Consider the following 26,637-nt stretch of genomic DNA (forward strand, 5'->3'; position numbering starts at 1 on the left):
GGTCTGAAAGAAAAGAAGTGTTTGTGAAGTTTGACTTAAGATTTATTTTTTCATTTTCCAGCTGACAAGGTTAGCAAAAAGGCAGACAGCATCAATGAACGGCGCCATGCAAACCGCAACAAAGCTCTGGAGCAGATGGAGAAACTGAAGGATCAGCTGCAGCTTCACCAGTTCCTACAGGTTATAAGACTTGCATTCACGAGTGACAGTAACTGTAATTCGTCAGTTACTTGTACTCTTTTTCTTTACAACTTTTGCAGATTTTGAGACGGTCATCATTGTGGCCCATTAAGTATTTATTTTTACATGAAAAGAGTGAAATTGTGATAAATTTGTTTGTTTGATGTGAAGAAGTGTGGCTTGCATACATTTTGGTTTTCCTATTGTATCTTCTTTAGAAAGTGTCCTAATCTGATAGGTCTTTGTGAGTGTGTGTAGTGGTTCCGAGATCATCGTAACTTCATATTATACGATATCCAGTGTAGACAAAAATATCTTTAGGTTGTCGCACTCTGCTGTGTTTAATACTAGCCTTGCTAACATTTTGGCACAGCTGAAGGACCCTCCTTCTAGTAGAAGGCTCTTGCAATCACAGTGAAACTCTAGAAAGATTAGTACTGAAAGTGGTGATGTATGATAGCTTACATTGTTGATTCTGCATGCTAGTGGTTGTGGAATACTTAACAATTGGGTTTGAAAGCTGTTTATAGGAATCAAATACCTGTGTATACTACAATAATACCGAACATATTCTCTGAACATGTTTTTCATATTAAATAAGTTTCAGATCTGAACACATTTCAGTAATGATATTGAGGCTACTAATGTTATGCCGTAAAATGATCTGTAGAATGGTGCATTATAAACACAAAACAAAAACTGCGTAATTGACTTGCTCACTCAGGAGATGATTTTCAGGCCTGGGAACTCTGTACATGACTAAAGAGACAAATAAAAGCATTTCTGCTTAGTAAGATTTGAAATATTTATGATAACACAGAGAGATACTGCATTTCATAAACAAAAATACTGAGTGTTACCATATGCATACTGAGCCTACAGAACACTCTGTGCACGAGACAGTAATGAGCCCTGTGTTTATAATCCTTCAACAGATGATACATTTGACTGTAGGTGTTATTAGTCTGTGCTCACATATGTTGTTTCTTGGCTAAACTGATTTTGACATTAATTCAATTTCAATAGCCCATATTTCTTCTGTCATTTGCTATGTCAGTACATTCGGGTGGTCGTCTCCTCAAGGTTCCTACTAGAGGACTTCATTAGGAGCTTTAAGGAGATACTCGTTCCTACTAAGTACTGATGCAGTTGTTGGCTGAGAAGGAATAGGGGCCTTTGAAATTGACTTAAATTTCAAAAGTTTTTTAGCCAATAAACAATTTGTGACAGTTGACTGATAACCTCTGTAGCCAAATTTGTGTGTTCACTGATGCTGTACACTGTCAAGGTGGCAAATATGAGCAAATAAATATATGTCCTATTTTGTTAAAAATAGTTAATAATTAGTTTTATCACACTGACAATTTTATGACAACTTCTTGTGACAAATTACATAACATTTTCATCTAAATTTGTTAACATAGATTATTTTACAAATTTTTCCACTGTGACAGAAGTATATAATCTCTTGACAAGGTTGTGTTCCGCCCCACGCCCACCCCACCTCTTCTTTCTTTTTTTTTTTTTTTGGAGATATGTTAAAAGTTCTCACATATTCAGTAATTGTTCATTACATATAGCTACACATTCTTTATTTCATATTACTTGCACTGTTTTCATATGAGAAATCATTGCCTTACATCACTTAGAAGAAGAAAGTACCCACCACTTTAATATTGTCGTCAGACGTTATTAGTCTCGCCAGTAACAACAGTGTTTGGTTTTAGAATGAAACAAAACACTTCCATTAGCAATCAAATGTGTTGACTGCCTATTGAAAATTATATATCATTGTCAAAACCCTAAAATGACAAGCTTCAGGAATAAAACATACGGATTCATAAGGTTGTCCATTTAACGTTTAGATTGAATAATACATTATAAACTGTCAGAGGTGTTTAAATTGCAAAGTAAATGTTTCAATTTGTTTCAGGATTGCGAGGAACTGGGAGAATGGGTGCAGGAGAAGACAGTGACGGCACTAGATGACACGTATCGCAGCGCCAAGACAGTACACAGCAAGTGGACGAGGCACCAGGCTTTCGAAGCGGAGATCGCCTCCAACAAAGACCGTCTCTTCAGAATACAAGAGGCTAGTATTTCTCTAATAGCATGTGTACATTTTAATCATAGCAGTGGCCCTCTGCTGTTTTCACTGTTAACATTCTGATGATGATTTTCTTAATGTGGCATTAAAATTAGTATATGAAATATTGTAGTCAATTAAATATGTACTCATAACTTACAAGTAAAAAGTCCATCTTCAGTAATGAGAGAAGTGTGCACTATCAAAACACTTACTTTCAGGGAAGAGAGAGAGATTGGAGTGAGATTCGTTTAGAGACAAAAATTAAACTTTATATCTACTTGTATTGAACATTTAATATGTATATATTTGGAACCATCTATTGTATTTGAAAACTGTATGCTATGTTCCATAATGCTAACAGACTGTTGTCTGTTTGTGTGTGACATTTCATAAAATAATGGCACTTTAAGTAACTGTTGAAGAAATTTCTTCACATAAATAAGGTTTTGTACCCCCCCCCCCCCCCCCCCCCCCCCACTCACTCACTTACTTCCTCCCTCTCTCTCTGCCACTGCAAATCCCACTGCTTAGCATCAGCAGTTAACTTCTGCTGTTGTTTGCTATAGCTGAAATGTCTCCGCCTTCTTCCCCATGCACCCCCAACCCCGTCCATTTTTCTATCATAATATTGCAATTTTTTTGAGGAGAGTAATGTTTCCTTTTTGTTTAATATGAGGAATGAGTGTTGAGGTGGAGGAAGGCATGAAATGGTTTTACCAGTTTTACATCTTCCATGTGAGAACATTTTTCTAGCGGTGTTGAGTAACTACTGTGTCCGTAACTTAATGCCTTCACTTTACTTTAATTCAGGCGGCAGCAGAGTTGATGAAAGAGAAACCTGAACTTGCGGAACTCGTCGAACCGAAAGTGCAGGAGCTTGGGAACCACTTTGATAAACTGGAGGAGACAACCCGAGAGAAGGGCGAGCGCCTCTTTGATGCTAATAGGGAAGTTCTCTTGCACCAGACGTGTGATGACATCGACACCTGGATGGACGAGCTCGAGAAACAGATAGAAGGCCCGGACACAGGCTCAGACCTGGCTTCTGTCAACATCCTCATGCAAAAGCAGCAGGTACGGGATTTTTTATTTGTATTTTTGTGTGTTTATAGGTGAAAACAAAACACACACTTCAATGTGATAAACTTGAAATGAAGGATTAATTATTACAATCTGGAGGAGGATGATGATGATGATGCGTCCTTCAAACACACATGTAGATGTATGAGGAATGTAATATGAGGTATATATTAATGTTTCAAAGATCCTTTCCAAGGCTACAATAGATTTCATTAAACCAGATCCGTTTTTAGACCAGTCTGGTTAATTACTTTTTTGTATCCATTCAGTATTTAACTGTGCACCTAGTTTTGGATTTCTCAGAAAAGAAGAAACTGTTAGTACTGTATCTCCACAAAATCAGATTCACTGATATTCAGCTTAAAGATTACCAGTTAATAAAATACTCGCGCAAGGAAATGATAGTGTAAACTATTTTTTGTAGTGCGGGGTATAGATGGACATTGAAAACCATTACTTGTGTTAGAATGTCTTCAACGTGAAACTTGACTCCTCCATGACATTCCTTGGTTGTTTGTGGAGAGCTTGCTCCACTCACAGACGATGGTCAGCAGTCGTGGCTAGCTACTTGTCTGCTACGTCAGGTTATAAAACGGTGAATTCTATACATTGATGAATCGTATAAACTGAAACAATAAACAGTATGTCTCATTTATGAAGTTCGCATTAAGGGTCTCTACACACTCACCATAAGAAATCTTTGATAATTATGTATTTTGAAGACTGACAAAGTTTTACAATTTTTAATAGGCTCTGTTTGTGAAATATGTCACTAAATGTATTGTATCAGTAATGTTATGAAAATGATAGATTGCTACTCACTGTGAAAATGACACATTGATTTGCTCTTAAGATTACAAGTGACAAGTAAATTTTCTTTACAGAAAACGTGCAAAAATTGCGGGTAGAATAAGTTGTGTGTGTTGTTTTTTTTTTTTTTTTTTTTTTTTTTTAATCGAATCATCTTTGTTCTGCTCATCTTGGGCAAGAATACAGTGTGGACAGGAATTGTCATCACACTAAATTAACTTTTTTTGTTGTTCATATTTCAGATGATCGAAACACAGATGGCTGTGAAGGCAAAGCAAGTAACAGACCTGGAAACCCAAGCAGAGAAGTTGCAGAAGACTGCTCCAGAGAAGATGGGCGACATTGTTGCCAAGAAGATGCAAGTGGAGAAGAGGTTCGCCCAGCTGAAGCAGCCTCTGCTAGAGAGGCAGAGGCAGCTGGAGAAGAAGAAAGAGGCCTTCCAGGTCTGTATCCATGCCCAGAGGTTCTCTAAATGTGTATTGAATGTCCTTCTCAATGTTATTCTGGGTTCTTATTTAATTTAATTTTAAGAGTGTTTCTTTGTTGTTTACCCTTGTGATTCATCAATTTTTGTGATGCCATTGTCATAAAAGTGCTTCAACCATAAGAGCTTACAAGTATAGGCAACTGGCTATCATTTCTTACATTGAGATTGTGAGTGATCACTTGAACATCTTGTGAAATTAATGTAATGACAGTTGGCAAAAAAAAAAACAATTATACTCCTTCGAATTCCATTAAAATATACCAAAATGATCATCAGATCATCTTGCAGGATTTTGAAAAGTAATCTCTGTTATCATTTTGTAGTAAACTTCAATATATCCAACAATGCATTCATTACTGTAGTCAAAATAGGTGCGGAGATAAGTTGGGAGAAGATATTTACTCAATAACTCCTCTTTACACATTGAACTATTATAACAGATATTATTAAAACATCTTAACAGAAACCAAACTAATCATGGTATGGCTGTATAATTTCACTGGTAGTGGAGGTTTTAAATTGGAACTTGAAGTGTGGGTTATATCTAATGTTATGAACCTTCCTGTAAAAATTGGAATTTACTTAGGACATTTTGGATACACTGATGCACACAAGATGGAACTGTGTCGTAATATTCCCTATATAGTAGAATGTGGAATAAGAAACTGATTCGGAATTGAAAGCTTGACTTTAAGGGGGAAGGCAAAAAATTGTTTACTCTTTTTCAAAGTAAGTTAGTTATTATTGTCATATACTTACCTCAGCTCAGTACAGCCGATAGATACACATAAAACAGAACCAAAAATTACATTCCTAGCTTTCGGAACAAATGTTCCTTTATCAGGGAGGAGAGAGGGGAAAGAAAGGGAAGAAGGGGAAGAAGGGAAAGGAGATTCAGTTACTCACAACCCAGGCTATGAAGCAACAGGGAAAGGAAAATAGGGAGGGTAGCAAGGATGGAGGCATGGTTGTCAGAGGGAAGCCAAAGATATTCCCTCTGACAACCATGCCTCCATCCTTGCTACCCTCCCTATTTTCCTTTCCCTGTTGCTTCATAGCCTGGGTTGTGAGTAACTGAATCTCCTTTCCCTCCTTTCCCTTCTTCCCCTTCTTCCCTTTCTTTCCCCTCTCTCCTCCCTGATAAAGGAACATTTGTTCCGAAAGCTAGGAATGTAATTTTTGGTTCTGTTTTATGTGTATCTATCGGCTGTACTGAGCTGAGGTAAGTACTGGCCAGCCACTCTATCTCTTTGTTAGTATTTGTTTCACATCTTTATATGAGATTTTCCATTAATCATTATTGTCATATATGTAGTTAAAATAAAAGAAAGGCTTAATGTAGCAGTTCATTATTTAATTTCTTTTTGTTACAGTTCCGACGAGATGTGGAGGATGAGAAACTGTGGATAGCAGAGAAAATGCCTCAGGCAACATCAACGGAGTATGGAAATAGCCTGTTTAATGTGCATATGCTTAAGAAGAAGAACCAGGTATGTAGGAATTTATTACGTAGGACAGTTGTTACTTGCAGGATTGAGATAGTCGTGTGAAATGTGGTATATACAGCTTACAATCCACTAATGTTATGTCACAAGCACATTCTTCAGAAAGCGATACAGTTTTCTCTTTCTCTCTTTTAGTCATTGCGCACAGAAGTGGAGAACCACGAACCACGCATCAACCTGGTGTGTAGCAACGGGCAGAAGCTCATAGACGAAGGACACGAGGATGCCGAAGAATTTGCAGGTCGCATCAAAGAGCTCCAGGAGAAATGGCAAGCTCTCAAGGACGCCATGGAGAATCGGCGAAAGCACCTTCTGCAGTCGGAGAAAGCCCAGCAGGTGAGTCGTGTAGAGGTCATCTGCAGAAATTGACTACCACGTGTTCTGCAGTGTGGTCAGTGCAAGGTATATATTTATTTACTTAATGTTTGATGCTCGTAGACAGTTGCGAGCAAATTAATAATCGTAAACAAAAAATTATTAACAACCAGTTAAACAAACAAAGACAGAAAATCAAAGGTCAGTGGTCAGGTTTTCCAGCCACTCGATCGCTTTAGAGCCAGCTAGGTACTCGGCGAAAGCGTGTCGTGTAGACGGAGGTATGTGACACTGTACACTGCAGACACAGCTGAGTCCGACTGTCCTCAACTGTAGAGGGCTGCAGCTCTCTGTCCTGTGCCACTCCTGATTCTACTCAATCTGCACCAAGAAATGCGAGGAAGGGCTTTTGGTTTTAGAGAAGCCTCACTCGGATCGAGACAACCACGCCAGTTTCCAGCTTGACACAGAATTGAGAGGCTGGCTGACAGACTGGTGGCAATGCTCTAGAATGGTTTGAGATTTCAATTGGGTTATAGAACCTCGGTGTTTGATAATATTATGTATGGAAAGAGATTGGTTCTTCTGTATTCTTGTCGACGACAGAGGGAGGGCTCGGAGTCTTCTTACGTGAGGTAGTGACATTGATCATTACTGGGAGCCACCAGATGTAGGCAGAAGTGTAGCAGATACAATGTGTGTGGCTTGTCCTACTAGGTAGCCTGTGCTTCTGTTCTCAAATAACATTCCTGTCCTGTACGTTCCTGTGGTTGGGTTCATAAATTTCATAACACTTCATATCCGAAGTCTGCTGCCCCTTGTTCTTCAGAGGGCTATCGCAAACCAAAAAGTGAAACTGTTCATAATAAGGAAGAATGTTCATTGGGAACCATTAAGGGACTGTAGGAATTCTTCTTCACACAATTTCTGGAATTATTTAAACATTCGTCAAACTGTGGCTTTAATATGCCCACATTATTTCACAGTAGCTGTCCACCTTTCTGTTCAACCTTGGGCTTCTCTGCAGTTCCTTAATGACGAAGTGATGTACTCTTTGTCCCTACTTTGTGTTAACGAGCATATGATAATTGCACAATACTAAATCTGCTAATGAGGTGGATAATCTACTGCCTTCCATTTGAAACTCTGCAGGAATCATTTGTGTTTCTGCTTCAGCGTGGTGGAGGAAGCCGCAGGATGACAGAATTCCTCTCTCCTTGTTGTTAGCTGACCTGTGTTGGCACGGAAGATTTTCCGCTATAAGATCATAGTGATAGTTGCCCTGGGGCTTCACTGATTGAAGTGCCACAGAATGTTGTAGGTACATAACACATTAGCCACATATTCTTGTAACAGGTGGTTTGCATGAACATTTTCTATTTGGACAATGATGATGCATCTGTATCTGTCCACATTGACGCCTTGCATCGTGTCACACTTTTGTTAAATAACACCTCTACTGCTGTCTGGCAGTGGTGAAGAAACATTGAGGCCACACCCATATACTTTATAACCTTATAAACATTCACTCTTAGAAATTCTCTGCTGATCTGGTAAGTTTTCGATGGTTTGTAGAAACTGAATAGCAGTATTCAACTCTTCTTTCATTAGGGACACAATTTTATGTTACATAGGTTTACTTGATCCTAATGGTTATAACCTTAAGGATACTTAAGACATCATGAACGGTGGCATTTTGATGCATGAAACCTTATTTCTTTGTTAGTTCACTTTGACTTCCCACAACTTTCTCTGCCACTTGTGACTTCTCTCATTTTCCCGAGTGTTATATATGCCCTCTTCCTCTTCATGCATAGGTCCCTCTCAGACTTGATCCTGAATAACTTCTAACATCTCCTCCCCTCTTCCCCCATCACCCTTCCGACATTTCCTTTTCCTTCCCACCCCTATTCTTACCTCCTCCAATACTTTCTTCCTTGTGCCACTCAAGATAGAACCTGTCATTCTGAGAGCTGCAACTGTTGGTTTATTATTTTCTGATCAAATGTTTGAGTGGAGCGAAAACACCCATTATAAATTACACAGTGGGTTTTTGTCCATATTTTCATACCCAGGCAAAGAGTGGGAAATGGACAAATGGAGTACTAATTGACCACTTTGAGGTATAGTTTTGTTAGACATATTTAATTGCTTGAAGGTAATCAAGAAAAAATTAATTAATGATTGGAGGGAAAATTGAAGTATTTCACAAGTAGCTGCTGCTAGCCATGTAAACGAAGTGCCAAAAATTCATCGTTACAGTCCTAATTGTTTTGCATATTCAAGTTGTAGCAATATGACATTTAACCGTCAGAATGGCTTTCTCCAGATCAGGTATTAAATTTGGGACATTTTGAGATCTAGAGATGCAAAAAGAGCAAAAGAGGTGTCAGAAAGATCATTCTCTATCTCTGTCAATGAAACAAATATCATTCTTAGTTAGATTTATATAGTCTATGAGAGGTCTGTACAGCATCATTTTGTACTTTCACAAAAATATATTAGGTGATACTTCCCCTGCACATTTGAGGAATTCATTTCTGAAGTGTCCAAAACATCTTTAATGTGCCTTGTCGTATTTACAGTACTTCTTCGATGCAAGTGAAGCCGAATCCTGGATGAGTGAGCAGGAGCTGTACATGATGGTAGAAGACCGCGGGAAAGATGAGATTTCTGCTCAGAACTTAATGAAGAAACACGAGACTCTGGAACTCGCAGTCGAAGACTATGCGGAGACTATTCGCCAGTTGGGTGAAACTGCACGGCAGCTCACGGCGGAACAACACCCAGACAGGTACCTATTTTCAATTGTGTGAACCAGTCGTCAACATAATTGTATTGAGTGCAAGAAATTCAAAGCAGTTACTAATGATATGTATTCTAATCACCACTATCACTTCCATTATGAAAAAGCCTGTGAATATTAATGCACTGTTATTGGATAATCCATTCCACTTCATTAATGTATTTAATTCACATGATATATTTCAAAATTATACAGTTTGATCTTAAGACATCCTTGAAGCAATCCAACCCACATGAAACATTAAAGTACACAGGGTGTATGTGCCCTGGGGCAACGAAGAAATCTAGGAAAAACAGAAATATTTTCATCTGGGGGGGAAGACTGGGATTTTTCCATTGTTCTGGCTTTCAGTTAAATTCTGTGATTTTCACTGGTAAGGACCGATTTCTAACAAAGAATTTTACTTTAGCCCACTACTACTGAATAATAATGCAGCAATAAAACAAACAAGATAACAACACAAAATGAAACTTTAGTTGCAAAGAAAATGTGTCATTTAGAACAATACACAGTACACACAGAACTGCCTGATGGTGGCAAAATGTGTCAAAGACTATGCAATACTTCGTAATAACAGCCGCTTTCAATAAGTATTTCTTGTGAGCCTTGCTTTGATGAACATGTCACAACTGTTTGCAGTTACATCAGTGCACCAATTTAAATTAATTGCATCTTTCTGACACAATTTTCAAGAAATAAGCTTGTATGCTTTGCATAATAAATGCCATAATTCGTAGTATTTATAGACTATTTCATTTTATTTTTCCTGCTTCCATTTCGTAATCTATGAACATCTGAAATGTTTGGCTAGCTTAGCACAAATCTGTTTTATTGTAACTATAAAATATGCCAGTACCTGTCTGCATTCAATATAAAGGCCAAACATACAGGAAGCAAAGATTAATGCCTGCTTAACTAAACCCAAGTATTACTGAAGACTGTTTGTGGTGTTGCAGTGACCAGATAATAGTGAAGCAGTCTCAGGTAGACAAGCTGTATGCCGGCCTCAAAGACTTAGCTGGCGAGCGGCGTGCCAAGCTTGAGGAGGCTTTGCAGCTGTTCATGTTGAACCGCGAGGTCGATGACCTCGAGCAGTGGATAGCGGAGAGGGAAGTCGTTGCTGGCAGTCACGAGTTGGGCCAGGATTATGACCATGTTACGGTGAGTGCTGTCCTGCAGTTACAGAAATAAATTTTGAACTGGATTCGAAATATACATAAGGTTTTTGGATCACTTCTATGTAAATAAGGCCCTCGGGAGAGGTTGTTGCCTTCCACCAGCATTATTAAAAATATTTATTAGTGAAATACTGCAATACTGGTCTGGAAAATGTTCAAAGACGAAGATATTTACATAAATGATTCATTTCTGATGGTCAGATTCTGCTAGTGGAATATTTAGATGATAATGATGATGATGATGATGATGATGATGAATACAAAAAGTAGAGATAAGCAGTATGCAGCGCACTTCGTTACAGGATCATTTAGTAATCGCGAAAGTGTTGTGAAGATGATAGGTAAACTCCAGTGGAAGACTCCGCAGGAGAGACACTCAGTAGCTCGGTACGGGCTTTTGTTGAAGTTTCGAGAACACACCTTCACCGAGGAGGCAAGCAGTATATTGCTCCCTCCTACGTATATCTCGCGAAGAGACCATGAGGATAAAATCAGAGAGATTAGAGCTCACACAGAGGCATACTGACAATCCTTCTTTCCACGAACAATACGAGACTGGAACGGAAGGGAGAACCAATAGTGGTACTCAAGGTACCCTCCGCCACACACCGTCAGGTGGCTTGCGGAATGTGGATGTAGATGTAGATGTAGATGATAATTACAGGTCAGGGGTTGGGAATGTTGATTCGAGCAAAATTTTCCAGGTAACTCTGTGTCAAAGATTCACCATTATCGGACTATGTCCATAAAAATATGCACGATTGGCAGTGAGTACATGAAGTGTATATATTTGAATTAACTTGTCCCAGCTAATTCTTGCTGCGTTGAAAGACTGGGGTATGAATTAACTGCATGTAATGATTTCAGCTGATTAATAAAAACTAGGCAAACTGTAAATTCCTATCCACGGCTGATATGTTAGACGTGAATTATCTGTGAAGTTTACTGGCTAAAGCTTGACTAATTGACTACACTAAAACTAATTTAAGATAATGAGTGGTAATGTTGAAACAGCACGGCAGTGAGACAGTCTGTATATATCTACAGTGCTACTGATGATGAAATCTAAAGGCTAAATGTTTTACTTTTTGCTAATGTACTGAGACTGAGAATGAGGATGAATCTTTTTTTAAGCAAATACAGTTGATTAGTGAGTGTGAGTGTGAATGAAGACAATGGCTGAAAAGAAAACATAAATTATATTTTAAACACTCCATTTGTTTCCAAAACCAGACTTTTTATGGCAGATGCTCACATTTCATGCCTCTAAAGTCGCTTTAAGGAGGACAACTTTGAAGAAATGACAACAGCTGATTGGTTGAACAAAACCAAACTATTAGACATACGTGTACATATTCACTTACCGGGCAAACTCTGCACATTCATCACTGATTGGCTGTCATTTTACGGTCACAGTTCCATAATACTGCATTTCTGACCTGTGGTTATTAAAAAAAATTTTCTCGGTTTTATGTTATCTGTCATGCTGGGGCTGTATTACCGGGCTGTTTTTCATCATCCTGTGTTTGAGTTTAATTTGTTGCATACTATGCCGGCCATTCAAAGCTCTGATTTCATTAACTTTTGGACTGTAACCACAGAATGTTACTCACAGTGCTATATATAGTATACAAGTTATTTGATATGCTATGTATTGTATGCAAGTTTTCTCTTAAATTCTGTTGACGAAACAACCAATTGTTTTGTATTTTAATCATATTACACGTGATATGGATTTCAACAATTTGAATGTTGAATATTGATTCACAGATGAATCTGCACAGCAATGAAAGCAAAATAAAAAGGGTATTTTGATTCATTCAGTGACAACCTGCATGGCAGAATGTTATCGTTCAGGCAGTTTGTGGTAGCATCTCCTCCTCCTCCTCCTCCTCCTCCTCCTCCTGCTCCTCCTGCTCCTCCTCTTCCCCTGCCCCCCTTTCCCTGTTTTACCTTTATTTTTCGTAAAAATTTTGGTGTGTTTGGCAACACCAAAAATAAAGCGTAACTTGCTACTTTGTTGCAGCTTTTGTGGGAACGCTTCAAGGAGTTCGCTCGTGACACAGAAGCGATCGGCAGTGAGAGAGTGTCTGCCGTGAACGGAATTGCCGACCAGCTGATCGGAGCGGGCCACAGTGACTCCGCCACCATTGCAGAATGGAAGGACGGACTGAATGAGGCGTGGCAAGATCTGCTGGAGCTCATTGAGACAAGGAAGCAGGTGAGGCAATTCTTGGTATTTGGTTGTTTTCAGCTGGGATAGGATATTGTTCTGGTGAAGCATATGAAGTCTTTCACATTACTAAAGATTAAGAGAGAAATAAAGAAAAGTTACTAGTTAGTTGACATTGTGATTTTCATGCCAAGGGAGTATTGTTTTATGTATAGTTTTGTCTCCTCGTGTAAGAAATGTTTAAGGCTGCCAGGAAAAGTGTTAGTTTTTTTGGCATTTGAAAAACTATGTATCATTGACTGTGACCACTTTCACAACACTGAAGTTGTTTGAGCAATCAATTTTTGAAACAGTAAATGAGAATTTAACACACAACACCTCACCACTGTTTTCTCCCTTTAGTCTCAGATTAAGCTTTCTAGATAGAGGACACAATACAAGACAAAAAATTGGACAGTTGTGTCAAAGACTAGAGCATGAGTATTAGGAAGGAGACTTCATCAAGGAAGTAAACATCAACTGTGAAAGCTTATGATGTGTGAACAAAGGTGGTGGGCAGCTGAGTAGGAAACAGGGAATGGTACATTTTCTGGAAAGCAAAGCAGTTTATTCATGAAAAGAAAGCACCTAATGTTAGCAATTTATTTTTTTCATGTTTTCTGAACACTATTTTATATTAAATGGTTATAATGAAAAGCAGAATAATCCTGTGGCAGGCTCATAAACTCAGAAGTGTTGAAAAATATTGGTGGGCCGTATGTCTTTTTGATGTGCAGAACATAGTGCTTTCAGCACAGAACAGGAAGTAACCAGCAAATGCATTTTAAAAAGAAATGTGGCCTTTTGGGAATAGATGCTAGTTATAAGCAGTAGTAGTTAAATCCAAGCTAAGTGGACTGAAGGTGCAGTTGTACTCCTATCATGCGTATTGATAAAGATACACGCCGATTAGTGAGAGAAGTTCGTTGAGTGGCTTCCTTCAGTGTGGAATACATTAATTTGTGTTTGGCACTGATCCCATAACCATCCAGTTACATGACTGTGAGGCTGTCTGGCATTACAAACTACTGCCTATCATAGCAATCATTTTATGCTCGCTATTGTGGAAACAAAGATAATTTAATTTCTCATAAAAGATATGCCATATAAATTCTTAAAACAACAAAAATTTGATTTGATGATGATAATAAAAGTACATTAAAATTTACAAGCCTTCATAAAAAAATATAAAAATGGTAATTAGTGTTTGCAGTGACACAGATATAATTGTTGTAATAAGTCTTGTCACCACAATTAGGTACTGGTGACACAGTAGAAGACAATGAATATTTGAAGAGTCAGTAAGTAAACAGCATGTTTTATGTTATAACTGACTACTCCAGTCTTGCAGATCATAATTCTTCTTGCATATTCTCTCTTCCACATTGACATCATGTTTCTCACCAAAGCTGCAGTGTTTTTTTGTTGTTGGATCCATTATGGACTCCAAACAAATGCTAAAATGTGGTAACAAATTCTGTTGCAGAAAGAGAACACATGAAATGTGTCATTACAGTTCCAAATGCACCTTCATTTTAGAGCCACCTGATATACATAAATCTCTTCCAGTTAAAAGTTGTCATTGCCATCTTGAGCATCAGTGGTGTCATTATAAATTCCTTTAACCAAAATATGCCTCACATAATTAATAATATTAAGTTTACAATTTCTACCTTTAATGTATGTCGTTTGTATTCAAACATTTCTTGCAACCACTTCTAAGTGTTTGTGGGTGCCTATTTAAGTGGGAACAGCCTGAAAAAGCAATTTTACTGTTTTCTAAAATTAAATGAACAAAACAGTAGCAATGTTAACTATACAACATGACACTCTATTGTCATACTGTATTGTGCTGCATCACTTTCCACTGAGACCAGTTAAGGGAAAAAAAAAGAAAAAAAAATACTTTGCAGAGTCATGCAGAAATGATTTTCAATACTAAGAAGAAATGTTTTTCATTTATTAGGTACAAATTTTATATAGTTATTAGCAACTTTCCTTCTTTAGAATACACTGTGATCATAGTAAAATTCTTGTGCATAATGGTGCCAGATAAATGGGTCCTGCTGTATTATTGCCAGTGTAACAGGGAATATTCTCCCAACCCCTCCTCTTTCCTCACCAGAACCTCTCTGCATGAAATTAGTATTTTTATCGCAAAAAGTTAGTTTTAACTGGCGCTATACCACCAATATTTCTAACTCCAGTTTAAATTGCAAAACTTGCAGCTCAGTCGAGTCACAGCACCACAGCGTAAACTCACTCGGCCATTGGCTGTACACGTGCACCTGTCTGTGTGAACGTCAGATCGTATTCCACTTCAGCTCACTGCACAAGGCAACTTGTCCCTAGTCGATATCCCCTTGACAAAACAATGTTTGTTCTCGTTCAATGTCACAAATTTCAGTTTGGCCTCGATTGCGAATAAATGGAACTGAGAGGTATCCACATTAAAATAACTTTTATCTTTTATAGAATTCGAAGAGCGAGGAGATTGTTGTGAAGACGTACTAAACACGTTATTTACTCTGCAACTAGATGCTGGAAGCGTCGAGAGAACTGCACAAGTTCTTCCACGACTGCAAGGATGTGCTGAGCCGCATTCTGGAGAAGCAAAACTCAATGTCGGAGGAGCTGGGTCGTGATGCCGGTCAGGTTTCTGCTCTGCAGCGCAAGCACCACACGTTCTTACAGGACCTGCAGACACTCGGTGGCCAGGTAAGAGGGCCACGGGGGCTCGAGAGTTGTTCTCAATTCTTTGACTCGCAAAGTAATGGTAACGGTTGCTGTGACATCACTTCTTCGTGTGCTTTTTGACTTGCATTTTTATAACGCTGTTTGTTGTCATATTTGTATTGGTTTTATGAAAAATGTTTGTCTTGCGATAACCGTTCAGATTTACTACTGATAAGTACATACCGGGTGATCAAAAAAGTCAGTATAAATTTGAAAACGTAATAAACCAGGGAATAATGTAGATAGAGGGGTAAAAATTGACACACTGTAACAAGAAATTACAAATTTACAGAGACTTAAGTGTGACAGTGAGTTCAACATTAATAATTAAAAATATTTGAAACAGTTAATCTTCATGTACCTTAGTTTTATCATAACAAAAGTTTGTAAAATACCAATTTTAAACAGTCACTTTTAAGAGATGAAATTTCCAGCTATAGTAGGTAATTGTTTTGATTGTCTTCATTTACAAAGGTTTCAATTCCAGTTTCAGTTCCAAAGTTAAATTAGTTCATGTGTAAAACTGGCTTCAAAATCATATTGAAACTTAAAAAATATGATGACATTTTGCAGTGTTTTCCAGAAACTGCAATCTGGTAATTCTTCATATGTTGCACAAAATTTGTGTTACATGATTGAGTTTCTGTCTAACATGAGTTTGAAATGATTGATTTGACTGAACAGAAATATGTTTGAGCATACATGAATTTTCAAATTCTAGAGTCTTGTAGTCTTGAATATGAAATGATGTCACAAACTTTGTGATTGGCTGGTCATTAAATTACGTCCAATGGTGTTACATAAGGATTAGTAAATGTGGAAGAAATGAACATTACCATTAATATACAGCAATGTTATTAAGCGTTGGATAGTGCATATTTCCTACAGAAAAGTGGTATTGTAAATGTCTTTCAGTGAACATTGTATGAAATCGGAGGTTGTTACCTTAAGTAATATAAGATCATTTTTAAGCGTTGTGTTATCACACCTCTTGCACAAGTGATTGTACTCAATGCATTTCAGATTGTTTAATGTTTCTGCTGTATACAGATGCTGTGATGATCATTAACTGTAACAGGTAGTAATAATGGACATATCCATGTATTTCATACAATACTTAACAGCTGTTCACAATTGCCCGTAGACATATTCAATTATTAAACTTTGAAAAGAATCTGCACAAATTTTCAGTTAACTTGATAATGCTTTTGACTGCATACAGGTGGAGGCCATTCAGGCATCTTCAGCCAAGTTGCAGACGGCGTACGCTGGTGAGCGTGCCCGTGAGATAACGGGTCGTGAGGCAGAGGTGGTGGGGGCTTGGAACGCCCTGCAGGCCCACTGTGAGGACCGGCGCCAGAAGCTGGGTGACACGGGCGACCTGTTCCGCTTCTTCTGCATGGTGCGCACGCTCATCCTCTGGATGGATGATGTCGTGCGTCAGATGAACACATCTGAGAAGCCAAGGCAAGTAGTTTTCTGATACACTGCTTGTTTGGTGACCTCCTGTTTCTAAAAATATTGTTGGCTGTTTACACTATTGGCATTCTTACCACCTCTGCTATACTCGGTGTTGGTGTTGGTGTTGGTGTTGTTGTTGTTGTTGTTCTTCTTCTTCTTCTTATTCTTCTTTCAATATTGATCCTCTCCGGAACATGTTATTTCCACTACACTTTTCCTTTTTCTTGCATGGTGCCTTCACTTTTGTGCAGTATTCTCATATTTGTTTCCTATGCTGCTCCATAGCTTTGGTCTAAATTTTTGCCAGTTTCTGCTTTTGGCTTATGTGGGAGGTCCAGGTGCTCTGTTTGTTTATACTTGAGCAGAATTTGTTTATGGATATTCTCCACCGTTATCCCCACTTATTGCAAGTCTTTCTCTACTTTGATGAACCACACCTTCATGGGTTTCTTGTTGGGAAAGTAACAGCAGATCAGATTTTTCAACAGTGAAACTCGTATGGGCAATATGCCTATAGAAAAAGATTCTCTTCCTTGATCATGCCTAGAATTTTCGTCAAGATTTGCCTTTCTCTTACTTCTAATTTGTTGACCACACTTTCTCCTCCCATAGTGAGGCAACCTTCGACATATAGGGCCTCCGGTCTGAATGTGCAATAATGTCGTATCTTTGCGTTAATTGAGACTGACTTTTCTTGTATACCCTTACGGTAGCTAATATGCTGTTTACGTTTTTCTGATCAATGATTCAAAGATTTATTTCTCAGGAGAGCTTGGTTTTCTCCATTCTCTTAGAAATAAACTTCTTTGTACATCCATTTCTCCTTCTTCTACCTCTAGTACTCTAAGTGGTGACCTGATTTTTTTGAATAAACTCAGTTTGCTTGTGGGGGATATGGTGTCTTGTCTTTGGTGCTTATGGCTTCACTTCATTGATTTGTCATGTCACTATGTCTAGCAAATCGGAAAAAGATTTCCAGATCTTCTGCAACGGCCTAGGAGTCAACTGTGAAATTCTTGTTTTAAGATGTAAACCTGACTCCGTTTTCAGCACCTTGTCACTAATTCATTTTTGCCCCATCGGTTAACTTTCTTAAGTACACAGTTGAAATGCAAAGGTAAAAGGCCATCTCCTTGCTTGCCTCGAACCTGATTTCAAAAGCATCTGAAATTTCTCCCATAAACGGGAAGAGTCTGGTATATAATGGCTCTTGTTTTCTTATCAAAGCCAAATTCTTTGAGGATTTTGAGAAGAGTTACTCAATCAATTGAATCTTAGATCTTGGTAAGATCTACGAAGTTCACTACGAATTTTTATTCCTACATTTTAGGTAAGAGAGAACATATTTAAGATTTATGATCTGTTAGGTGCCTGAATTCAACTGTTGACTTTTAATTTAGCTTTGTAATGTCGAACAGTTTTGATCTTAGGTAATTTTTGAGTACCTACATAAATTCATTAGCTGCATGGTCATCACAACTTTCGAAGGCAGATTTTGCCAGACTGGTCACATACACAAAGACACCACATCTGTGTGTGTGTGTGTGTGTGTGTGTGTGTGTGTGTGTGTGCGTGTGTGTGTGTTGTATTTATAATTAAAACTGTGCGAGTAATAGAAGTACAAAGTTAATTGCCATGCTTTGTGCACAATGTGTACAACCGACCACTATGGCAATATTTGTCATCACAGAATTTTAATGACCAAACAGCCAGCAAATGTAAGTATACGTTTGTAAATGGCTCAATAGTAAATTGCATAATAGTGCAAAAATAAGCTAAAAATAAATAGTCGAAATTGGTATGGAGTCGCTGAAGACATTAATATTAAATGTCTGGGCTCTAAGGATTTCTTCTTAGCCCAAATGGCTACTATTGACATGTATAAGTACCGATCTTGTCTTTTATCAGAGGCCACAGTCATCCAAAATTTTTTAAAATTAAAACATTTTTGTTGTTTGAGTGTAATTATGTTTATTGTATCCACTACTGCATTTTCAGCTTTGGAACCATTGTAAAGTGCAGCACATCGTCCTTTTCACACCCATCCCACCACCCCCCAAATTGCACATGCAGCTTAGATTGAAGAGCAATGCTTAATGAAGTTCTGAAACATTCCATTAGAAACTTCCGTAAGTAGTTTTGTTGTCACAGGAGCCATTGTGTTAGTTTTTAGCAGATTGAATATTAATTATTTTGTATCATTGGGGAGGATTCTAATTTAATATTGCTCATTTAGCATTTTTCAAATATTAATGGCAATAAAAATAAATCACTTTACATACACACCATCAAAAGGGACTTATTTAAAAATCTTGCAGAAGAAAATAAGCATGGTAAGTATCGTTTTACTTTCCAACAGCTTCAGCTTCGTTCGGAGGCACGCATCACTGGACGTAGAGCTGCCAATGTTTGCGACGTAACGATAATAAGCGTTCCATTGCCTTAATTTAATTTTATATTGATGAGTACAAATAAGTTCCACATTTGAACATGAGTGTCCTTATAGATGAGCTTTTACAAAATGTTGTTACTTTTGTGAGATATTGCTACCATGGAAGGTGATTTATATAAGTCGTACACTGGAACTTTTCTGCTGCCCAAAAGGCATCCCCCCCCTCCCCTAACTTCATTTGTGTTTCTTCCATTGACCTGTAGGCCAATGAGAGCAGTGATGTCAAAAACGTTTCCAGTTGGTAATTCAAATTTCAGCTTTTGTTTTAGTCTAATTTAGTATCTCTGTTAAGTGCTGGGTTTTAGTTTACCATGCTGAAGCGTGTTCACTATACTGGGAAATTGAAAAGAGAAATGATTTCTCTCACAGAGAAACGATCAAATTGTGGCCCAGACCAGCGGTACCGGTTCGACAAGAGTAATGCGAGATGGTGGAGACAGCAAAAGGAACAAATTTTAGCTTGTTCCTATAACAGGAAAAAAGTTTTCTGTGGCAGAAGGTAGCCATTATTGTACATTAGAAATTGTGCCAAATGTTTTTGTTAGGAAGCAGCAACAAAAGCACTTGCCCGTAAGTGCAAAAATTATCCAAATGAAAGCACATTAACTTGTTCAGCAGCAGAAAATCATGAATTTCAAAGGAAGCCACAATTGGGGTTGTCCATTTCGTGCAATGTGGGCATTTTCTCTTCGCAGGCGCACTTCAGTTGCACAGGAACTGCCAGAAAACGAGGAAAAATTCGTTGAATTTTCGCATTTCATGATCAGACGGTGGACTGAAAATAGTTACTTTCTTGGTCATATTGGTGGTGTGGTTTTTTTTATATCCCTACAAATTCTGAAGGTGGCAGGGGTAAAATACAGGGAGCGAAAGGCTATTTACAATTTGTACAGAAACCAGATGGCAGTTACAAGAGTCAAGGGACATGAAAGGGAAGCAGTGGTTGGGAAGGGAGTGAGACAGGGTTGTAGCCTCTCCCCGATGCTATTCAATCTGTATATTGAGCAAGCAGTAAAGGAAACAAAAGAAAAATTCAGAGTGGGTATTAAAATCCATTGAGAAGAAATAAAAACTTTGAGGTTTGCCGGTGACATTGTAATTCTGTCAGAGGCAGCAAAGGACTTGGAAGAGCAGTTGAACGGAATGGATGGTATCTTGAAGGGAGGATATAAGATGAACATCAACAAAAGCAAAACGAGGATAATGGAATGTAGTGGAATTAAGTCGGGTGATGCTGAAGGAGTTAGATTAGGAAATGAAACACTTAAAGAGGTAAAGGAGTTTGCTATTTGGGGAGCAAAGTAATTGATGATGGTCAAAGTAGAGGATATAAAATGTAGGCTGGCAATAGAAAGGAAAGCATTTCTGAAGAAGAGAAATTTGTTAACATTGGGTATAGATTTAAGTGTCAGGAAGTCGTTTCTGAGAGTATTTGTATGGAGTGTAGCCATGTATGGAAGTGAAACATGGACGATAAATAGTTTGGACAAGAAGAGAATAGAAGCTTTCGAAATGTGGTGCTACAGAAGAATGCTGATGATTAGATGAGTAGATCACATAACCTAATGAAAAGGTACTGGTTTTAATTGGGAGGGAAGAGGAGTTTGTGGCACAACTTGACTAGAAGAAGGGATCAGTTGGTAGGACATGTTCCGAGGCATCAAGGGATTACCAATTCAGTATTGGAGGGCAGCGTGGAGGGTAAGAGTTGTAGAGGGAGACCAAGAGATGAATACACTAAGCAGATCCAGAAGGATGTAGGCTGCAGTATGTACTAGGAGATGAAGCAGCTTGCACAGGATAGAGTAGCATGGAGAGCTGCATCAAACCAGTCTCAGGACTGAAGACAACAACAACAACAACAACAACAACAACAACAAAAAATTCTTGGTAGAAGCAAATGGGTAACAGATGTCAAGACACTGTCTGCGGGTGGTGAAAAGAACTGCATGCCTGTCACTTTTGCTTGTACAGCCAATGACCACAAAACAGCTAACATTCATTATTTTTAAACGCAAGATGTTACCTAAGTTCGGGGTACTTCCAAAAAATGTTGTTGTTTATGCTAATGAAAGTGGCTGGTTCACAAAGGATGTGGAATTTGTGAGGATTAGTTTTGTATGGCAAGTTCGTCCTGCTGGCTTGCGGTTAGAGAAAATGCATGTATTAGATTTGTATGCAGATCACACTACTCCGGCTGTAAAGAGAAAATTAGTAGAGGGTAGAACAGGCTTGGCAGTCATTCCAGGAGGGCTGATGTCTATTCTACAGCCATTAGGTGTTTGTTTAAACAGATTATTTAAGGACAGACTTAAAAATGTGCACACACAATGGCCAATGAAAGAAGATGGGCAATTAACACCTATGGGACATGTTAAATGTGTAAGCTTATCTTGAGTGTGTAGTGGATTGACCAATCTCGGAAATGTAGCCCAAGTAAAACTGTCCATCATGCTCTTAGAAAAAGCTGTGTTTCTTATGTGCTCGATTGCACAGAGGACAATGCTCTGTATGAAGAGAGTAGCAATTGTGTTACAGTGACTCGCAATCATCTGAGTACTGATTTAAAACAATACATGTATGTTCGTATAATAATTCAGTAAAATTTCTGTTTTGTACTTTTTCTTTTAGTTTCTAAGTCACTTTGTTTGTAGATATGTGAGGGTATCCTGTCAGTTGATGAGCCTGTGTCCCTACGAGTGAGTATTAGTGTGTGTTTCTTATGTGCCTGTTTATGTGATAATTATTTACATCTTTCTGTCCTCCTGTGGCACATTATAGGAGGTTTCTCCATAGCAAAGGTCTATTTGGTCTACTGTAAGCCTGTGCAAGCCTCTTCGCACCTTTGTCCTAAGCAGATGTGTCCTAACTTGTTTGTTGAACAATGTTGACAGATGTAAGAGACGGTACAGCAGAAAGATATTCTGCAGCAATGACAAAACTTACCGTTTGCACTTTGTGGGGATCACTTGTGCTGTAAATGATTCTGTGTGGAAGAATTATGTTGTTGTTGTTGTTGTTGTTGTTGTGGTCTTCAGTCCTGAGACTGGTTTGATGCAGCTCTCCATGCTACTCTATCCTGTGCAAGCTCCTTCATCTCCCAGTACGTACTGCAACCTACATTCTTCTGAATCCGCTTAGTGTATTCATCTCTTGGTCTCTGTCTACGATTTTTACCCTCCACGCTGCCCTCCATTACTAAATTGGTGATCCCTTGATGCCTCAGAACATGTCCTACTAAGCGGTCCCTTCTTTTTGTCAAGTTGTGCCACATACTCCTCTTCTCCCCAATTCTATTCAATACCTCATCATTAGTTATGTGATCTACCCATCTAATCTTCAGCATTCTTCTGTAGCACAAAATTTCGAAAGCTTCTATTCTCTTCTTGTCCAAACTATTTATCATCCATGTTTCACTTCCATACATGGCTACACTCCATACAAATACTTTCAGTTTGCTTAGAATATAAAAAAAAATCTAATAAGGTACCCTGTATAACCTCTTCCAGAGATGATACAAATCATTATCTTGGATATGTAGACCTTTTTGGATGAAAACACTTGAAAATAGTTTGAAAAGACCCATATACGACTCAAACATGAGTTGTGGTACAGTCTGTAAGAATATTTAGATAGATATTGCAAATTCACACTGCTGTTAGCAGTGTTTGCATTGTAACAGTAATTTTAAGTGTCCAATAGGCTAAATTTAATTCCATGCAAATCACTACAAATAAGTCTACTCCCTACAAATCTCTAAGAGGTGGGGCTGCTTTGTATTTTGTGTATCTTTAATGAGCCATATTTGTTTTGCTGTGTAACTACTACTTAAAAAGAGGGTAAATCATTATTGTTCCACTCCCACGTCTCATTGCATTAGAGGTCAGCTTAACTCGAGCAAATATGGTATGTTACTGTCATTAAATTGACTGTTCGTAAATGAGATAAACATCAAAATAAAATTACAAAATGAAGCTGCAAGGGAATTGCCTTTCATATGAATAAATTACTGTTGCTGGATGAAGTGTATTGTTGGTTACTACTTCTTTCCTTTTTCCCAATGCTCCTAACTGACTTGTTTGTATATTGTTAGGTGGTAGTCTCTCTTTATTGGTATTGTGACATTATAGGGATGTGAGTGGTGTGGAGCTCCTGATGAACAACCACCAGAGTCTCAAAGCAGAAATAGATGCGAGGGAAGACAACTTTACCTCATGCATATCTCTTGGCAAAGAGCTGTTGGCACGTAACCACTATGCAAGTGCGGAAATAAAAGAAAAGCTGTTGTCGTTGACCAATCAGCACAAGTCTCTGCTCCACAGATGGGAGGAACGGTGGCTTAACTTGCAGCTCAGTAAGTAAAACACCCATTTTTTGTTCTTGTCTATGTAACGAGGTTTAGTGATAACATTGGGTAGTCTGTTGATAAAGATCAGGGAAGTACTTCTTATGTCAAAGATTAACAGTCAAAATGAAGTTAAATGTTAACAGTGTGTATGAAGTTTTTTTTATATATTCAAACATATATTTAAACATATTTTAAAACTGTGTTTCAGTCTTGGAAGTGTACCAGTTTGCCAGAGATGCAGCCGTGGCGGAAGCTTGGCTGATTGCACAGGAACCATACCTCATGAGTCAGGAATTGGGGGTATGTATTTTGTATGTATTTTTGGGTCATAGAATAATTACAGGTCCAAGGTCAAGAATCCCAACAATGGGTCTGATTAGCCCATCTAGGGCCAGGGTGCAGAACTTGACCTATTTTGAGAGCCATAGAAATGTTGAAATAGTTGACCTGTAGATGGTAAATATACATAGGACAGAAGCAATATTGTGGAGTGTAGGGAATAAGAAACAGTTTCTGGTTTGAGAGGTATTGGATGTGCAAGCTTTATCAGATGGTAGAGGATGCAAAGATGTACCTGAAAGATAGTGCTGTGAAACTGCTGTGACAAAAACGAGACACAAAGTTTTATGACAGAGTTTGCTTAGTTAAAGGCGAGGAAAAATTTGAGCTGTAAAATTAAAGACTGGGCAATGTGTTTAAGATGGGGTCTAGTATTAGATAGTTACAGAAGGACTTGGATGTGTGAATGTGATCAGTTCTCTGTCCATGACTTAATTTCCAAAATAAATTGGCCCCTTAGCCATGCCCTTTCATTATTGTCATCACCGATATTCTGCCATTGCAGCCTGCCTCCCTCTCCGTCCCTGTCCCTCTCCGTCCCTGTCCCTCTCCGTCCCTGTCCCTCTCCCTCCCTGTCCCTCTCCCTCCATGTCCCTGTCCCTGTCCCTGTCCCTGTCCCTGTCCCTGTCCCTGTCCCTGTCCCTGTCCCTGTCCCTCCCCGCCCCCCCCCCCTGCCGTGTGTGTGTGTGTGTGTGTGTGTGTGTGTGTGTGTGTGTGTAGGGGGGGGGGGGAGCGAGCTTACCTGAATTTCACTAACAGTATTTGATCTGATTCATCAGCCACATGGTTTAGTTTGTCTAGTGTTTGCCAGCTGTGATTTTAATATGTTAACAAAACCATCAGAAAGCAACCAAAATTTAGTCAGTGAATAGTGTTAATCACAGATTTTAAAGTTTTCTTTTATGTGGTGAGGGTAAAAAGTAAAATTCATGGAGAAATGGTTTGTTCAGCTTACTCATACATGATTCTTCTTTTCATAAGGCAATTCAAAGAAGCATTCATTTTTAAATTTAGATTAAGCTCTAGTAGGCTCTAAATTCTCACAATGATATCCGGATAACAATCTTGACTTTAGCTGAAGTCTTTTTACTGCAATTTTGGATATATTTCCAGTTCCTGAAAACTGTGAATGCACAGAATAGATTCCTTTGATATTAGCAAATGTACTCACCAACTACATTCATCCCTCTTTATACCTTGGAGATACAAGTTATGAACCATTTTTCTTTTACAGCATACAATTGACGAGGTTGAAAATCTAATAAAGAAGCATGAAGCCTTCGAAAAATCTGCGGCAGCCCAAGAAGAACGCTTCAGTGCACTTGAAAGACTTACGACGGTAAGTGCTGATGTCGTCTGCAGTATTAAAATTACATTAAAGAAACAAATTCTACTGTTGATAAAGAGGAGGTGGTAAATCTTGAAATCTCACTCAGAGTAACTCTGGTCAAGCTAAAATGCAGGATTGCGGCATTTTGTCTGGGAATCTACTGCAGTGCCATCAATAATATCCCACAAGATGAAGTTAAAGGTAACCTTTTGAAATTGTTTGGTTAATTGCCTGTTGTGCACGAACTAATTCATTGTTATTTCAAGTTGCGGTTGTGGGTGTAGCATGTAATCTCATTGTCTTAAGTAATTTATGTATCTGCTTGACAAAGTTACATTTCTTAATTTTTTAAATTCTTGGGCATGGTAATTGATGGATTTGAGAGCATGAATGTGTTGAATTGTGGCTAACAATATAGTGTGTCACTCTTGGTAATACTTTTTGCTACACCAAATTATTTTTCTCGTAAGATGATGATACTGTTTTCCTTTCCAATACCGTGTTCCTGCATTATAGGTGATTTGATGATGACATGCATACAGCAAAATTTAGAAATAAGATTGGGCTAACACCTCAGATTTGCAGTCTATTGAACACTGATGTTGGGTTGAGCCTCTTGTATTTATTTCCTGATTCCATCCTTATTGTATTTCCTGTTTTATATCTTTATCATTCCGTTTACTCTCATGGATTCTGTTGCTTTTGCCTATCATCTTACCTACAGTACCAGAGGCTTTTTTTCCCTCGCGCACGTGCATTCTCTCTCTCACGCACACTGTTTATTCGTCCCACAAACTCGTACGTGCTACTGGTCCTTAGTAATATTCAATGGTTGTACATAAGACACTCAGTCACTGCTGAGTGCATGAACAAAAATTTCATCATCAGTAGAATTTTATCATCAGAACACCAGCTTCTGAGGTCTAAAAAAACCATTGTGGTGCACAGCAATCTGCGTGCAGATCAACTACTTCAACATGTAAGAAGCCTGAAATGCTTAATGGCAGGAGCAATCTTCTCAGAAGCATCACCAATTGATCAAAACTCTCTGGGAGCGACTAGCAGGCTTGCATCTAGCACGATGGTGCATACTGGATCAGATAAGAACTGACCAGGGCAGATGTGGAGCATTGTTGCGCTGTTGGCGGCTGGAAGTAGTCATCCGAATGTGAATGCGAGCAGAAAACAGAACATCACATAACATTTAATAGTTCTCTGAGAGTATTCAAAGAGACAATGGAAGACCAAAATTTGTATCCACCAGCTTCTGACTGGATTTCGAGCATGGACATAGAGCTACAAACTCGTT

At 38.5% G+C, this 26,637-nt stretch overlaps 1 protein-coding gene across 5 annotated transcripts in view; it reads left to right on the plus strand.

Moving 5' to 3' along the window:
• LOC126106859 (spectrin beta chain) overlaps positions 1-26,637 on the plus strand; it is a 484,283-nt gene that overhangs the window by 387,310 nt on the left and 70,336 nt on the right. For all 5 annotated transcript variants that reach the window (XM_049913255.1, XM_049913253.1, XM_049913254.1 and 2 more), the window contains exons 22-35: positions 62-180; positions 2,114-2,272; positions 3,080-3,343; positions 4,402-4,602; positions 6,020-6,136; positions 6,287-6,487; positions 9,052-9,260; positions 10,229-10,433; positions 12,477-12,671; positions 15,201-15,380; positions 16,621-16,865; positions 23,442-23,665; positions 23,868-23,959; positions 25,233-25,337. In XM_049913255.1, the coding sequence (XP_049769212.1) occupies positions 62-180; positions 2,114-2,272; positions 3,080-3,343; positions 4,402-4,602; positions 6,020-6,136; positions 6,287-6,487; positions 9,052-9,260; positions 10,229-10,433; positions 12,477-12,671; positions 15,201-15,380; positions 16,621-16,865; positions 23,442-23,665; positions 23,868-23,959; positions 25,233-25,337 (2,516 nt within the window). The remainder of the gene's footprint in view (positions 1-61; positions 181-2,113; positions 2,273-3,079; positions 3,344-4,401; positions 4,603-6,019; positions 6,137-6,286; positions 6,488-9,051; positions 9,261-10,228; positions 10,434-12,476; positions 12,672-15,200; positions 15,381-16,620; positions 16,866-23,441; positions 23,666-23,867; positions 23,960-25,232; positions 25,338-26,637) is intronic.

This window comes from Schistocerca cancellata, chromosome 10 (genome assembly GCF_023864275.1).
Source record: "Schistocerca cancellata isolate TAMUIC-IGC-003103 chromosome 10, iqSchCanc2.1, whole genome shotgun sequence".
Taxonomy (NCBI): Eukaryota; Metazoa; Arthropoda; class Insecta; order Orthoptera; family Acrididae; genus Schistocerca; species Schistocerca cancellata.